Genomic DNA, 16426 nt, shown 5'->3' on the forward strand with positions numbered 1-16426 from the left:
CGGTTAGTGCGCGGCCTTGGTGCATAAGGTCCTGAGTTCGATCCCCGGATCTCACATCCTTGTTTCGACTTCTTCCTTTCAGTGTAGCCTAAGTAGCTTTAAAATCCCTTAAAACGGTGCACTGATGGAAAGAGGGGGGTAAAATGAGCGCACCGTCGGCTTCCTGGGAGAGTACTCTCTAGAGAGTAAAGGAACTTCCGATGTTAAATAACGTGTACCTTTACCTTCAGACCAAAACTGCACTCCACTCAGTTCAATTACCACTTTATCACATCCATTCAGAAACCACACAATAATAGTTTAATTGCTCAAATACAGGATTTTAGTCAGTACCAATATTATTTTATTGATCCAGTTCGGAACGAAAGTTGCAAAATTCACCACACAATGGCCCTTCTTTATTTTTCATTTTCCTGCAGTTTGCTTGGTTACCTTAAACAAGCCTTGAAATCTGATTGGTTGTTATGTTTTAGTGTTCCTTTCTCACTGGCTGGGGAAAAGGTGCGATTAGTGAATAAACCGCACTGCTTAGAGCCAATCAGATTGCAAGGATCACAAGTGATTTCTAAATCGGTGTAATAAAAATCATTAACCCTTTCAGTGCTGAGAAAGAAACTTCTTAGATTTTACTCTGTCTAGTGCCAGACGATTTTACTTGTCAATAAGTGTAGCTTCAGGGATGAATGGGTTAAGCTGCAACAAAAACACATGACTTTGAAGCGTGTTTACAACTCGTAAGTCTTTTCCTTGGAACAATGCTGGGGGATTTTAGGACACCAATTTTATACCCAAACATGGACAAAAATAAGATTGAAGCTGCGTGTGCAGGAAAATGCGTGTGCTATGCTACATCCAAATAAGGAAATTATTAAACCCAAAAAAACCATCTCTGAACCAGAGTTAACCGTGTCCCATTAATCACTCACTAAAAAGCTACGTCCCATTATTTAATTAACTCATTCACCCCTAAACCGGCCTAAACCAGCCATACTTAATATTTTACTCTGTCTAATGCCAGACGATTTTACTTGTCACTGGGGAACCCCCTGGAGTCAATGGGTTAAGGTTACTAGGATCCTAACTTGTGGTATCCTTGGCAACTACTCTTCCAAACGCTAAAGGGAGGCTTGATTTTTTTTGTGGGATTTAAAACCAGTGAGGTAAGCAAGATTTTTTCACATTCTTGTTCAGAATTTAATATAACTAGTGCTTGAATGCTAGTAGTGCACCTGCAGTGGGCACGCTTCCATCTTCTAAACCATACCCTAGTTGTTCAAAAGGTGGATAACCCTATCTATCTCCTTGATAGCACAATTGGTTTTGCTATGACTTATTCACTGGATATTTTTTTATTTGGCAGACAGCTCTATCCATCCTTTGAGCAACTGGGGCCAGATGCGTTAATTTAAGCTCAAACATGAGTTACAGTAAACAACCGCATATAAGAACACTTTTTTCAGGTTTAAGGCTGATCGTGTTCTTATTTGAGGGGTGCTTCGTGAGAAATCAGCCTGAAAGTGTTCTTAAAATGTTATTAAAATTGGTTTCAGAAATACTTCAAATTATATATTACTAGAGGTTTAATTAACATACGATGCTGTTTTGTCATAGATTTTATAGTTTGTAATGGTCCTGAACACCATAGTACTGATATAAGTTACTGTACTGTATTGTTTCTTTATCCTAATACCCTTTCCCTTTGTATTACGAAAATGTTTTATTTATCAGGCTGAATTTGTTCTTACTTATATGGTGCTTTATTGGCCAAATTTCAGCCTGATGTTCTTAATCCACTTGTTCTTATATTATATTGTGGGAGGCGCGGTGGCCTCATGGTTAGTGCGCTCGACTCCGGATTGAGTGGTCCGGGTTTGGGGCCTGGCCGGGGACATTGTGTTGTGTTTTTCAGGGCAAGACACTTTACTCTCATGGTGCCTCTCTCCACCCAGGTGTATAAATGGGTACCGGCATAATGCTGGGGGTAACCCTGCGATAGACTAGCATCCCATCCAGGGGGGAGTATAAATACTCCTAGTCGCTTCATGCTACGGAAACCGGAGATAAGCGCTGGCCTAATGGGCCTTCTGGCTCGTAAGCGGTGACTTTTATAATGTAGTCCTTGATTTTGTTTTTCCTGATGAAGGATACTGTAACAACTCCACACCTGAAGTATGTGTTCCCCAGAATCTTCAATGGCAGTTTTATTGTCCACAATAATTGGACACAGTGGTAAATCACATGACATCCACTTTTCCAGAGTAAGGGGAGAACTTCGTGGCAGGACCTGGCAACACAAGATGAAAACTTCTGAGAATTGGTTGGTTGGTTGACAGTGAAACATCCACAGCATTCTAACTAAGCACCACGTCATAGGCCAAAGGCTATGTCACATTGGAAGGAGGAGACTAGGGTACAGATAAATAAATAAAGACAAGCAGTAATCTGGGATAATGATTAGTGAGGTGCGTTTGATTCCTGTTTTGCTATTAACGAGGCATTTGAAAGTAGTTGTATATTTTGGAGAGAATCATTTTGTACCCTTTACTAATATTTATTCAGTAATAAGGGTATCACACTGTACGTATTTTGACTGTTATCTTGTTGCTAATAATTTCCTTAAAACAATAGGGAATATGGTACATGTGTTATGCAATGTCAGTTTTGTGTGATATCAGTAGCTGCCCCAGTGTGTAAAGCACAGGTATTGCTGGACGGTCACCCACCCATCTAGGAAGTAACCCTGTCCAACAGGACTTGACTTCCCTTGGGCAAGCCGCAACACTATCACATGAGATATATAGAGGTTATTTGTGCCAGAACAAGATGGCGTCCAAACGCTAAAATTGTATGGCATCACGATCGATACCTGAGGGAGATCCTTTGGAACTGACATGATTAGAATGCATTCTCCTCTAACTCAACAATACAACAGGGTAGTAAAAGATTTCTCAAGAAAAATGACAGGTAACCAAAGTCAAACAAAGTAGTCACTAACTTTTCGAGAAAAATGAAAAAAAAGAAAAAAGTTGCCAAGGAAACACAAACATGTAATGTTTTTCTGGAAATTTGCGATCCCTGCCTGACTGAGGGCATTAACCGCTGTAAGATGGCAGTTCATTTATCAGGGGATTGGTCTTTTAACAGCAAAAGACAGCACATCCTTGCTTAGTTCCAAAAAACATTTAGTGGAATACCTGACGCCTGTAACACACCCTTCCATGAACATTTGGCCAGTCAATGCTAAGTCTTTCAAAATAGTGGATTATACACTGCAGCTTAGCAGCTTGTGCTTTCTGGATTTCCACTCTGCAGAAATAAATATTTATAGTGTAACCAACAAGTGATAGTGTCACAAAAATTAATGCCCCATAAGTTAGCCCATCAGTGTGGTCAGCTATCAGAAATATAAAAAGAAATGGCCATGGGAAAGACTTTTCCTCAATGTTTTCAACTTCCCAACAAATTTAGAACCAAGAGAGAAGAACCCTGATACCCTCCTGCGAAATCTGAATGGAATTCATTTTTAAGAGGTTCCAGTAGTCATTCTAGAAATAATATTATTGTTCAAAATGTTAAAATGCAAAAACCAACATATTGAAACGTGTATTCACCTTGTGCAAGTTGGAAGCAGCTGCAAGGCTTTGTTCCCTTACTAATGACATTTAGTCCTGTTGTTTCCGTTTGTGTCATGTGCCCTAAATCATACTGTCCTCCCTTAAATTACATTCCTTGGAAAGTACGTTAAATTTATGATACAATACCTGTGAAAACACGCAAAGAAATTGTTGAAATTGATTGATCTCACTTGGGCATCAACTGGTGGTGGAGGAACTGCACAAAGGAATGCAGATGCAAGAACACATGCGATAAACCGCTTGTCTGCAACAAACACAGATTCTGGAACAGAGTTCATGAAGAAAATATTACTATCAATTTGCAGATGTCCAACTTTCCTCAAAGCCCAGACTCAGGACCAGAAAAGCTTTTCTAAAACCATTTGGCTAGGCAAATGGTTAAAATTTTCCTCTTTTATAATGTGGTGGTTATAGCAGCGGTGATCTAACCCAAAGGTCATGGGTTCAATTGGTCAGAGTATTTGTCTGTCCTTGTGTGGGCCCAAGTCCATTAGTAGGGCTAATGCTCACATGGTCTATATGGATAGAAAACTAGCACTTCACTTTACACTCTAATAGTTCAGTATGCTACAATATGTGACACTCATACATGTGTATTTCTACTTAATTATTTCTCAGCACAACAAATGTACCCTTAAATAAAAATGGGATGGAATTTCTGCTGTACTGGCTTAAGGTGCCTCCCTAGAGTATTTGCAAATACCTTCACTACAGGGCACGAGTTACAGAAGGAAACCTAATTAATTTCTCTCAACTTTTCCCTGTACAGACTTATCAGTATGGGTACCGATATAATGAGGCTTATTTTTGGGGTGTCAATTTTAGGATTATGGCTGTCACCATGGCAACATCACATCTTATGAGTAGCAGATGTATTTCCATTTTTAGCCTAAATTCCTTAATATTCATACTTTCCTTTGGATAAATTGTTTTATTCTTTGCCACATTATGGACATGATGTTGTCTGACATTTTGAAGTTGTAAAAAGTCACGGTCGGGCTCAGACAGTTTTGCCAATATTCTAAAATTTGTCATTTTTCTAAATATATTCCATTATCTTTGACAGATTATAACAAATATAGGGTATTTGAGAGGAACTACACATGGTTAGAACTGAGTCAATTTAAAAAAAATTACCAACGGGAACACAAGAAAATTAGCAGTTAATTTTGCAGATATGGTCAAAAAGACGCCACAAAAATTAACAAAACAGGATTCAGGCTTTATGAGCTATACTGATGCCCAGCTTGCGTGCGGCCCAGAAACTCAAGGGAGCCTCTTTATATTTCGTAAAGGTTATTTGTTGACTGTTAAAGATTTTAATATCCCATCCAAACTAATGCGGTCTTGGAAACATGTATTTTCTTAATTTTTAAAATGCATGAAAAGGCTTATATCCACACTGGACCACTAGAACAATGGCTTGTCTGCACTAAGTGCCCAAACTTCTGTTTTAAAAACATTTACTCCAGGGAGCCTTTTCAAAAGCCTCCATTTACACAAATATACAACTCCATTTCTGATCATACTATTAATGTGGATGGAAAGTGAAAAAGGATAAAAACGAAAAAGCAGTAGATTAGCGTGGATGCAGCCTAAGATCAGTTGATATACTAAGAGTCCCCTCTTTATTGGTAGGGTGATGTATGGAAAAGCCAGAATCCGGAAACCAGAATTGGAATCCTGCATGTAATTACAGGAGTCAAAAAATCAAAAGAATGAAAGAATGGAGGCTGGTCAAAATATTCTGTTAACACATTTCAGTGAAAAGAGCTGATGGTTCTGCAAAGCGTTGCAATTATTTTATTCGCACAGAGTTACAAATGATTGACAAGATTATTTCAGCTTCAGTTTAATAGCACTGGAATGGGTTTGCTTGACAAAACAGTTGCTTACAAATGCAAAATACCTTTTTAATGTTGCTGTTTTCATGCAAAATGCTGTGATTCCTTGCTCCTTCTTTGAACACATACAAGCGGTAAGACAATAAAGCAAACTACAGAAAAGATAGCTCTGGCTTGCTCCTTCTTTGAATAAATATAAGTGGTTAGACAATAAAGCAAACTACAGAAAAGACAGCTCTGGGGTTGCTAGGGTTGAGTACACCAAAGGGGAAGGTGTAACACCACCAGTATTTGTGTCATCTGGTTGTGATACTGGACAAGGGTGTGCTTCATTAACTGCCTCAGGAATCAACATGATTATTCTCATAGGAAAATCACAATATAAGTAATAAATAATGATAATGATAATGATAATGATAATAATAATAATACATGATGACATTAAATTGCTTCCTTGTGTAATCATTGTCAATATCTATCCAATTCATTTGAGTGGATGTCGATGTGTCCACTCCTAATCGTAACTATCGCAAATTCTCTGATTGGCTATCAACAGTACTAATTTCAGGATTAATAGAACAGCTTGTAATAAGACATCCTGTAATTGGACATTTGTATGTGCCATAAAGCACATACTAGTTGTACTTGAATCATTTACTTTTTCCAGAGCTATTAAAAGAAACTAGGGAAAGTTGAGCAGATTAGGCAATTCTACAAGGGCATGATATGAAGTGATAGATAACCAATGAGGCGCGTAGTGCCGAGTTGGTTACAATTTTATATCCAGCAAGCCTGAGTAGAACAATCTTGTTTTATTAAAATCTCCAGGATCAACAACTCTTCCATGTATTGTTGACCAAAGCTTTGATTTCTGCCTCGGTCAATTCTGGTCCAAAACAATTTTTGTCTGCCATAATTTTTTTCTCAGAGCTGTAAAAATGTTTTCAGCTCGTTTATTGCTGATGTGTTTCTTGACCTTATTAGGTACAGCAGGTATATGAACTGATAGCCTGTGTCTGGCAAGCCAATGAAAATACTGGAAATCTGATATCTGTGGTTCAGATTCTAATTTAAAAAAATTATCCCAGTCATCTCCTACTACTTTGTCATAGGTATGGTTAATTGTGTCGTGTAATTCAGGGAGTAATCATTTCCCGAAATTTCAAAGAGGCCTCCTTTGAAATTACTTGCCCGATTACTCCCTGAATTGTACTCCATTCAGTCCTATTACCATTATTAGCAGAGCTCACATGCCCAGCATGCCAGCAGAGCACCATGGTGGGTAGGGCTTTTGATAAAATCTATCGATGCCTGAAATTTTGGTTATGACGTCACATACGTCTGCCTGTATAGACTGACGTCACGTAGATGCACCCACACAGACTGTCAGGGTGGTGGTGGGGAGGCAGGACAGCCTCTGGGGACGGGAGTGTTCAGGCAATTTTCCTTGATGGGAAATTGCGTGGGAAATCATATTAGTGACCAGCAATGGGATAAAGAGCAGCACAATAGAAGAGGCCATGAAATTTGAGAAATTTAAGCAAAGAAATCCTTGAGAGACAAAGACAAACTTCCAATGAAAATCAATGTAACACTAAATGAAATAGAGCGAGAGACAAAGTGCTTATTTACAACCGTTAGCTTTCAGGTAATGTTTTTTTTTCTTAATATATGCCTTGCTAAAAAAACGAAGAAGGCCTGAAAACACTTGCAATTCCGTGTTGACAGAGATTCTGACTTATTTCAATAATCACATTTATAGGCTTTTTGTGTAAAATGGACATCCAGTTGTGAGCTGCTTTGTTTGACTGTGAAATTGCAGTCGAGTAAGAGAATTTACTACGCTTTAGGTTGACTTTATAATAAGTAAAGATTTTTGCTGTTGTTCTGAACTGAAGAGAGGAAGTAAAGTTTGTCAGTAACATGGAAAATGTTGTGAAAGAGATTGCTGTGCATGTAACTTCAGTTTTAATAGTTGCTGATTAAAATTGTTGGCTATTGTTTGCAAGGCTTGTTTGTTTACTGCTGTCAGCTCAGAGGCGTTTGAGCTGTTTGATCACTGTAAACTGTACACACTTATGACGATTAATTTCGTACTTAATGGTTGGTTCCGTAAGGCTGTTATAGCCGGGGAGTGGGTTGTGCGGCTGGCCTCTCACAACCTCTCGAAATGCTCCCAATGGCATGCGACACTAAGAGCCTCTGTCAGCTAAGTCCAACTTCTGGCCTCCGCATGGCGGATCTGGCACCACCGACAGGAGAAGGGGCGATGGCGAAGCCACTGGCGCCTTAAAAGCAGTTGCCCAGGGTAGACGGGGGTCTTAGCCTGTGAAGGCAGCCCAACTAGGGGAAGGTAAACCCTGATTTCAAACCTCCGCTGCCCTACAAGCGTCAAAACAGCCCCGCTCAAATCAAAGACTGGTGAGGTCATCACTAATCAGAGCATGCAGCTGCAGCGTTGGGTGGAGCATTATCTTGAGCTCTACTCAACCCAGAACATTGTCACAGACACTGCCCTCAATGCCCTGCCTGGGTTGCCAGTCATAGAGCAGCTTGACAACACGCCGACACTGGAAGAGCTCAGCATAGCCATCGACTGTCTCGCCTGTGGCAAGGCACCGGGGAAGGACAGTATCCTACCAAATATTATTCACGATGGCACTTCAAATAAAAAAGTTTTGGGGAAAGTTATCTGGTACAATTTTCTGTAAACTATAAAACGCCTTTTTGTAATGTATCTTAAATTCTACTAGATAACTTTTTGTCATATTCTCTAAGAAGTTACAGAATTTAGGGAGCTTTTCAACAAAAAATAAAAGCAGTAGGTCAGTGACTTAGTTTTTCAGATAATTTTCAAAACCTGAAATTTATAGGGCCTTTTTGTGGACCTGGAATGTTGCCATGGTTACCAATATGACGTCTTAAGAGACCTTAAAGTATTACCCAACAATAGAGTTGGTATCCTTCATCGTTTCACAAACACTATAGCAACGAAAACCCCTTTCAAGCCTCCTTACCGGCATATTTAGTATAACATAATCGTTTTCCTATTGCATGATACACATCTCAGTTACTGAGCAGTTTTTATTTATAACCATTACAAAATATTAAAGTTCAACACCATCAAAGCAACCACTTTGATAGGTTTTGTTGCCATGTCTACAAGATTTCAGTTATTGAAAAACTATACCATGTAAAATGAAAAACATCTTTAAGAATGCTTTCAGCCTCACAATGCCAAATTATATAAGAATGTTCAGCCTCAGCTCCAAAATTAGACATTTTTATTACAAAAATTGTATAATAGGATTTCTGGGGTTAAAGACGGGAGTCTGCTTTTTGGCTGAGCTAAATCTATACATTAATCATATTTCACAAGCATATGAGTATCCACTTTAAGAAGAGTTATCTAAGTGTAACTGAAAGCACATAAATTACTTTATCAACCAATATATCAGCATTGACTGTTATAAAGTGATTTCCACTTTCCGGTTTCCGATTCCTGCTTTTCCATACACCTGGTAATGTCACCCTCATTTTTTTAACTGAAGTGTTTGCACATGTATAATTGTAAGGTGTGGAGATTAGCACCTTCACTATTGCAAACATGTTTTGAACAGAAAAAGCATGCATCAAAACTTTTAATTAACAAAGCAGAATTCCAATACATTGATAACTTCTTCAGAATTATGCAAATTTTCAAAGAGCGCGCGTTTACAATGTAACCTTGTCTGCGCGAACTTTTGAAATCTTTTCTCTTCATAAATCCGGATAAACAGCAAAGTAAATTCCCAAAATATGATGAAAGACTTGAAATAATAAGCAATTTTTAGCATACTTCTATTTTCACGATAAGTGGTTTGTGCACGACTGTGTAGTACAAAGCTCTATTCGAGATAACGTACAATCTCGAACAGCTTACAAAGCCCAAGCAGAAAATTTTGTTTACACCGCTTTACCAAGACAATTAAGTTGCTTTGAAATCAGCTTCTTTAATTTATTCGTTTATTGCTAATAAGATTATTTAATTAAAATCAAATGGCACTGTTTTCAAAGACAGATCAATATTGAACTAAACAATGGACACAGCTGTACACTCACCGCGCTGTTGTTCAGACAGAGGAATGCCCTCCTTCGGTGAGAACTGGTCAATGCTCGACGCCAGAAAGACAATAAAAGGCAGAATGACATTAAAGAATTTTTTCTTCCCTTCCTCCACAGTTAATTCTTCCAAAAATATCTGCAAGCCTTCAAAGTCGCAGCTTAACCCTTCCGCCCCGGAATTTAAGCTCATTGAGTGCTCCTTGAGTCGCGCCACATTATTACCAGATTCTGCAAATATTCTCTCCAGCAATTTAACTAGAGGTTTTGCAGTCTGAAGACCGTCTAGCTCGGCATAGAGGTCTTTCATTTTTCTCCATCTTTGTTCATTGTAATGAGGAAGATCCACATGCTGCAAATGTTGAAACATCATTGGGGCAAATTCAATTAACACATCAAAAAACGGCAACGTTTGACCCTTCAATATCGAGTGTAAAAAGTACTCAATACAACTATATTCCCAGTTGTCGTCGCGATAGCTCTGGGTGTTCCTTGTCTTTGTGATAGCACAGATAGTGGAACAAAACCCATTTCACACAGACCGAACGCCACACACGGGCGCCCGTTTGGCGCCGGTGGTTAGGCACAAACACGCTACTTAAGATCAAAAGGTTATTTCTCATAACCTATTTTGAGCAATTTGAAGAATGTGAAATTTGATCCTACGAACTACGTACATATATAACTATATTGTCTTTATTGATAGTCACAGCTGAAACAAGTATGCAATGAAGTCTTCAACATCTCAAGAATGTCAGGTCTCAAATTTAAAAATAACAATACCAAATACCTGCCAAATCCATCCTAAACTTACAAAATTTAATACAATATTTTCAAGTATAAATATAATTGTCTCTGTCCAAAAAGCACACAAACTGAGTCATAATGTTGAAAGAAAATCTTTCATGTCAGAGAAAAAAATGGTCTAAGAAAACTGCCAAGATAAACCATTTTGTTTGTCAGCTGTACTGTCACAAAGAGCCTATGCATAATACACAATCCCAAAAAAGAAGAGCGGAGAAGTGTATATAAGGATGTGTTTGTTTGACCATATCCTGAAATAGGAATACATGGAATAGAAGTAAGAAATCCTTCGTTTTTACGGAGATTCACATTAAAAATAATTGTCAAACACCTGCTAAAATGTTATTTTAAACATATCTTTATTATCCTTGTTGCTTCAAATTGCCAGACCATCACTCCACATGTTGTTATTCTAGAATAGGGTCAATCAAACACACCCTAAGAAAGCGACCTGAGGTGGGGTAGGGGGTGTCTCTCAGGCTACCATACATCCTTGGACCAACAACAAGACTATATACCTAGTAGAACTAAAATGCTAGACAACCCATGCAACGGTGTTCAAATAACGACTGTATGAACTTTGCAAGTATGCGTAACTGCCAATGAAATTCGCAAACTCTGATTGGCAGATAATTTGCAAAAAACTTTGTTAGGTGGCCACGGTAAGGTGCGTTGCACTGTAAGATTATTCCTCTCACACAATGCAGCTCATTTGTGATTTGCAGGAAATGCCTAAATTTCTCTTATATTCAAAAGATGTCAGCACAAACAACATCCATTTCAGAACTAAAAGATGGTCCCAAGGGACTCAAACCAAGCAAGGATAGTGTTATCATTTGTAGCCCAGGCTTCAAATTCTTCAAAGGAAATTTTTCCATCCTTGTTTGTGTCAGCACACTGAAATACATTATTCACCATCTCATCAATTGCATCTTGTGACATTGCCTCCATAATTGGCCACCTTCCATCAACTCCTTGAGTGGTTGAGTCTCCAGGGTTATTTAGAACCATTGCTGGTTTTACAGATGATGTGGATGGGCCAGAGTCATTTGGAATGGGAGCATTAAACACTGCTGATACTGGCTTGTCTCCTGAGTCATCAAATGAGGCCATCATTTCCTCTTCGCATGATCTCACAACATCACGTACAAGCTCCAAGCTTACCTCAAAGTAAGCTTTAAACATCCTTCTCAAGTTCTCCCTAGAAATGTAACCTTTCTTCTCTACATCGCAACCTCCAAATGCATAAGGAATTTTCTCTTTCTCACTGCCTTTAACAAGTATTGAAAGACCAATCACAAACTCATCAATATCAATTATGCCATCACTATCTTGGTCATAAAACTTAAACATCTGGTCCATGACTAAGTTCTTAACTTGTCCAAGAGGACCCAAGCACTTGTCAAAGACTTCCCGTGTAATTCCTGCATTGATGGTGGCCAGGGTTTTAAACTGCTCAACAAGTGCTTCTATCTCTGCTTGGTCAAAATGACTTTTTTCTCTTAACCGTTGAATTTCATGCCAAGACATGTTGCAAGGATGATCTTTTACACCTACAAAGAAAGGAAAACTGTAAATTAAATCACATTTAACCACTGTCTGATGAAAAGAAATGACAATGGATGAATGAACACTTTGTACATCCGTTGTCAATGATATCATTATTGTATTAAGTACATCAGAGGGTCTAAAGTGCAGATTGCAGGTCATTGTTTTACCACAACGGAAAAAACCCATTCCAAGCAACTTGGAGTAATGAGAAATAATACACAACGTTCTTGTATACTGTCACACATTTGGGCTACATAAAAGCCCCTCCCTCCCCTCCCCTTAAGAAATCTTGAAATTGTTCATCAAGCCACAGATGACTATGAAAATATATAAGAAAACGCTAAAATGTGAAAATAATAAGGCAATATAAACTGGTCTGCTAGATGTATAACCTGGGTAGAGTGCTTTAACGCAGGGTGCCCTCGGATTTGTCAACGGAGGCATCGGAATCCGTATCTTGATGAATAAATGAGTTTTGTTGTGATCATCTCTTACTTCGCAACGCTCACATAAATCATAGTCAACGCAGTTGGCACATTTGTAGCGAATTCCACAAATCGGACTCGTCTGACATGAATTACAGGTTATTCCGCGATGAATGTAGCCTTCTTTTCTTGCCTGATCCTCAGCAACGTTGAAAAGAAGATTCAAAAGATGCTGTCCCTCCTTTGCTTCCAGCTCACTGCCAACCGCATTGGCTTCTGCCGCTGTGTCAATAGTCTCGGAAGAATGACGGACTGGCGTTGCAGCGCTCTGAAGAGAATGTAGTTGTTGTTGTCGGGAAGAAGAATCATCTGAGGAGTTGCTTTGATCGCGTTCTGTACGGGCTGGTGCTGGCCTCAAAAAGAAACAACGCCGAGCTGTGTTGGCACCAATGAACAGAGCAACTCCAACAGCCGCACCAAAAGCAAACTGTGTTACGGATCCCATCATTTCCTTAATAGTTCAAACCACTCTCTTAAAACCTTAAATCTGCATAAACTTCGCATTTCGTGACGAAAGTGACCAGGAATAACAACCAAAGACCAAAAAGGCGTCCATTTCCAATCTGAGTCCAAAATAGTTCAGCGGAAAGCTGGTGTGGGCGCATGTTCAGAGAGGTGTCAAAACAAAATGGCGAGCTCGAGTGTTGGATTGAATGGAAGTCAAAGGGAGGTGCTGAGAAAGGCTTTATTTAGGTCTCCAGATAAAGAGAACACCAACAAGACACCTGGTGAGTGAAGTTTTATCATGGTAGGTGTTTAACAAGGTTGCACAACAATGGTATATCCTGTATTCCGGACTGAATTCTCCCTTCTATAATTTTTGCAGATGCTTTGGAGGCTTTACTTAACAGAATTCAAGTGGACATTGAAGTGGATAACAACTTGGATAACCTCAGAAAAGGTGATTAAGAATGGGCAAAAAAAGTCCAGAAGTATTCTTATAAAAGGTTAAAAATGTCTTTGCCGTTAAACAGTTAGGCAGACCACCCTTTGTTAGTGGGGGCCGTTCATTGAAATCTGAGCATCGATCTTTTGTTATGTATAGAAGAAATACAGATGAACAATGTGGTGGCTACGATTTGTTCCAATATGCGACCAAAGGCGGCAGGTACAAAATGCAGGTCACTGGTCAAAGGTCATTGTTTTACCTATACAGAAAGTATCCTAAACATTCATAAAAGCTAACCTTAGGCTAAGGTTAGCTTTTGTGAATGTTGAGGATACTTTGTGTATAGGTTAAATGATGACCTGTGACCTGTGACCTGCGTTTTGTACCTGCCGGACCAAAGGCATTTGAGGTCTGTGCATCGATTCAAATCCACCACTCTGCGTATCGCGGCAGGGTTTTGGTTTTGAACTGCAAATTTTTGAAAGATGAAGCTCAAATTCGGCAAAGGTATGGGGACATCACTAATTGAATGGATGCTGGTGTTTTTAAGGTGAGAATTTCACTGGTTTGGCGTCAGTTCCAGCTTGAAGTAGACTAGGTCACGCGCCGGCGGCTGATTGCTGCTGCCTGCCTTGTCTCCTTGGTTAGTTCTAAGCGCCGAGGTCAAATATACATCTTGCAAAATAGCACTTAAAAGAGCATGGGACGGCAAAAAAAAAACATGATACATAACTGAGTTAAAATTTTCTTCAAACTTTTATTGAATTATTTGCTTTAAATTCTGCATATTGCAACAAATTGTTGCCACCATGTCGTTCACCTGCATTTCTTCTATAAATAACAAAACGTTGATGCTCTGATTTCAATGAACAGCCCCCACTAACAGAGGGTGGTCTGCCTGTGGTTGGAATGGCTGCGTCAGTATACCAACAATCTTGTTCTTAGCATGTCTTGCCATCAGACGGCTAGATGCTAAGCACCAAGTAAGTACCATGAATATAATGGAGCTGCCACTGTTCTCCAGTTTACACAAGTTGATGTTCTTCTTCTTCTGGAAAACCTCGTCTCTTTCCTGAGGAAAATCCTTATGAGGGATAAGGAGATGTAATTAGAGTTAAGCATACAGGACAGAAATGTGTGTTCAAACAAGAGTAGAATGGATGGCATGTTTGGACGCTCTAACAATGAGTAAGAAGAGACTTGTGTGAGCGTGGCGAGGTCAAGGATTACATTGGTTTCGTATTCTGTTCTCTTGTAGCATCACTACTTTCAGTGAGTTGGTTGTTAGCAGGTTTTCCAGGTGGCATGCAAAGGGCCCTAAATGCAAGAAAAAGATAATTATTTATCAATGATTTCTGGTGTAGCTCACAATATACCTTATTAAAGAAAATTAGAATTCCACAATAAAGGAAATTAACGCGATTATTGCAATTGGTGGTGACCACCGGAACAAATTTATTAAACATTGGATACAAAAAAAAAAATCCCTGAACAAAACTGAGCCCCCTGGTCAACAAAACAGTCCTCAAAGTTAAACGTAGGGGGTAATTAAAGAAAGAAAGCTTGTACCATATTTTACTGTTTTTTAGGTGTCATGAATGTCTGGAAAGGTTTCAAAATTAGTGTTAAGATAATGGAAATTAAGAGCAGGGAAATTAACACTGTACTTAATGTCGCGGAAAATAATGCTTAACATAATTAGTGCGACTTAAATTAACAGGAATTTTAACGATTTGCATTAATTCCATGGTGTTAATTTGTGTTTGTAGCCGAAATAACGTGCACTCTGATTGGCTAATTGTGACTGACTTGTAGGGCATTATTCTCCCGTAATGGCCACGGGCCGATTACAGGCTTGCAAAAACAAAGGAAAAGATAATTAAAAAGCCATATAATAAACTACTTACTAACCGAGCTAGCTCAAGCTGTACTGGGGAATATTGGCCCTCTGTCATTTTTGTATGGACCTCGCTGCGCTCGGTCCAATATTCCCCAGTACGGCCCTCACACTCGGTTAGTAAGAAGTTAATAATAAGGTACATTGTAGGTTTGGTGGTATTAAACCTTGTTCAATTTTTTTTAGTTTCTCTTAGATGTGATATTGCATCTTGGTAGCAGAAGTATTGTCCAAAAATGTATGTTCTTTTCCTCAGCTTCACCAAATCACAGTTATTGGGAAAAAGCTGACAGCATTCAAGACAGCTGGTTCTTTCTGAACAGCTTTGGTTATTCTGTTTTGCTAAATGGACCATGTTATTATTTTATTTTCAGACATCCATAAACAGACCTTAACCAAGCTTAGAGAGGAGTTGACTCAGATTAGCCAAGATGAGTGGATGTATAAACCAGTTGACCAGATCATTGGTTTCTGATATGAACAGTAGGGTTTGAAAGGATTCTATATTGGTGCAGAAGGAGACTGTTATCAAACAGCTACAAAATACAAAATGACAAGGACTAATTTTTGCTTCCTATTGACTGCACATTTATTTAACAGTTAAGCCAAAAAGAAACTTGGTCCTGACCTAAACTTATTATTAACTGATGTGCAGCCACTTTGTAGCTTTACCATTGATCCTCACAAGGTAGAATTTTTGTTCTCTTTGTTGATGTTAATAAAGACAGTGCGTCATTCCTCTTTTCAAGGTCAAAGATTTTTTCTTTTATGAATACCATGTATGTATAATATAAGCTTAAAAAATTAAATGTGAAAAATAGGGGCATAAGTTTTTACACAGAGTGAGCACTTTTCAACTGAATCTAGATTGAAATGGATTTTGGAAAATGTTTTGAGATAAGAAGACAAGAGTTTCATTTGAAAAACTGCTCAGCGCAGAGGAGAAAAGAAGAATCAAACTCAACCAACATTACACTGGTAACATGTAGCTGGTGTTGCAGGTGCATTTGTGCTGTTATTAGCTCAAATATTTTATAAAATGTTTGGTGGGCATCTTGAAAGTAAAGGAGGTTTAATTTGTGGAGAGAGAGAGAAATTATTATTTTTAACTAAGGTGAACACAAATTAAAAGAAGAAGTCAGTGGGCTAAGATTTCATAATACCAATTTCCAATGTAAGAACTAAGAAGGGGATGAAAACAGCCCAGCAAAGTCCTGTTT

At 38.7% G+C, this 16426-nt stretch overlaps 3 protein-coding genes across 3 annotated transcripts in view; 1 reads left to right on the plus strand and 2 right to left on the minus strand.

The window, feature by feature from the left end:
* The window catches only part of LOC137982644 (uncharacterized), a 17795-nt gene extending 7623 nt beyond the window's left edge, over positions 1 to 10172 (minus strand). The window contains exons 1-4 of the mRNA XM_068829771.1: positions 9581 to 10172; positions 3762 to 3897; positions 3195 to 3306; positions 2165 to 2284 (exon numbers count right to left, since the gene is read on the minus strand). Coding sequence (XP_068685872.1) covers positions 2165 to 2284; positions 3195 to 3306; positions 3762 to 3897; positions 9581 to 9953 — 741 coding nt within the window. The 5' untranslated portion in view covers positions 9954 to 10172. The remainder of the gene's footprint in view (positions 1 to 2164; positions 2285 to 3194; positions 3307 to 3761; positions 3898 to 9580) is intronic.
* Positions 10173 to 10258: 86 nt separating this feature from the next.
* LOC137982645 (uncharacterized) lies at positions 10259 to 12999 on the minus strand. The gene is made up of 2 exons (XM_068829772.1): positions 12328 to 12999; positions 10259 to 11937 (listed from the first exon to the last, which is right to left on the minus strand). The coding sequence occupies exons 1-2, from the start codon at positions 12866 to 12868 to the stop codon at positions 11171 to 11173; spliced, it is 1308 nt and encodes a 435-aa protein (XP_068685873.1). The 5' UTR covers positions 12869 to 12999; the 3' UTR covers positions 10259 to 11170.
* Positions 13000 to 13002: 3 nt separating this feature from the next.
* On the plus strand, positions 13003 to 16290 carry LOC137982649 (anaphase-promoting complex subunit 16-like). The gene is made up of 3 exons (XM_068829777.1): positions 13003 to 13148; positions 13247 to 13321; positions 15581 to 16290. The coding sequence occupies exons 1-3, from the start codon at positions 13049 to 13051 to the stop codon at positions 15679 to 15681; spliced, it is 276 nt and encodes a 91-aa protein (XP_068685878.1). The 5' UTR covers positions 13003 to 13048; the 3' UTR covers positions 15682 to 16290.
* Positions 16291 to 16426: the final 136 nt, after the last annotated feature.

Source organism: Montipora foliosa, chromosome 13 (genome assembly GCF_036669935.1).
Source record: "Montipora foliosa isolate CH-2021 chromosome 13, ASM3666993v2, whole genome shotgun sequence".
Classification (NCBI taxonomy): Eukaryota; Metazoa; Cnidaria; class Anthozoa; order Scleractinia; family Acroporidae; genus Montipora; species Montipora foliosa.

Coding starts and splice junctions, on each gene's coding strand:
- LOC137982645 (XM_068829772.1), bottom strand. CDS start 12,868: ATGATGGGATCCGTAACACAGTTTGCTTTTGGTGCGGCTGTTGGAGTT. Junction 11,938..12,327: donor CGTTAAAGCACTCTACCCAG/GTTATACATCTA, acceptor CTTTCTTTGTAG/GTGTAAAAGATCATCCTTGC.
- LOC137982649 (XM_068829777.1), top strand. CDS start 13,049: ATGGCGAGCTCGAGTGTTGGATTGAATGGAAGTCAAAGGGAGGTGCTG. Junction 13,149..13,246: donor GAACACCAACAAGACACCTG/GTGAGTGAAGTT, acceptor TAATTTTTGCAG/ATGCTTTGGAGGCTTTACTT. Junction 13,322..15,580: donor CTTGGATAACCTCAGAAAAG/GTGATTAAGAAT, acceptor TTTTATTTTCAG/ACATCCATAAACAGACCTTA.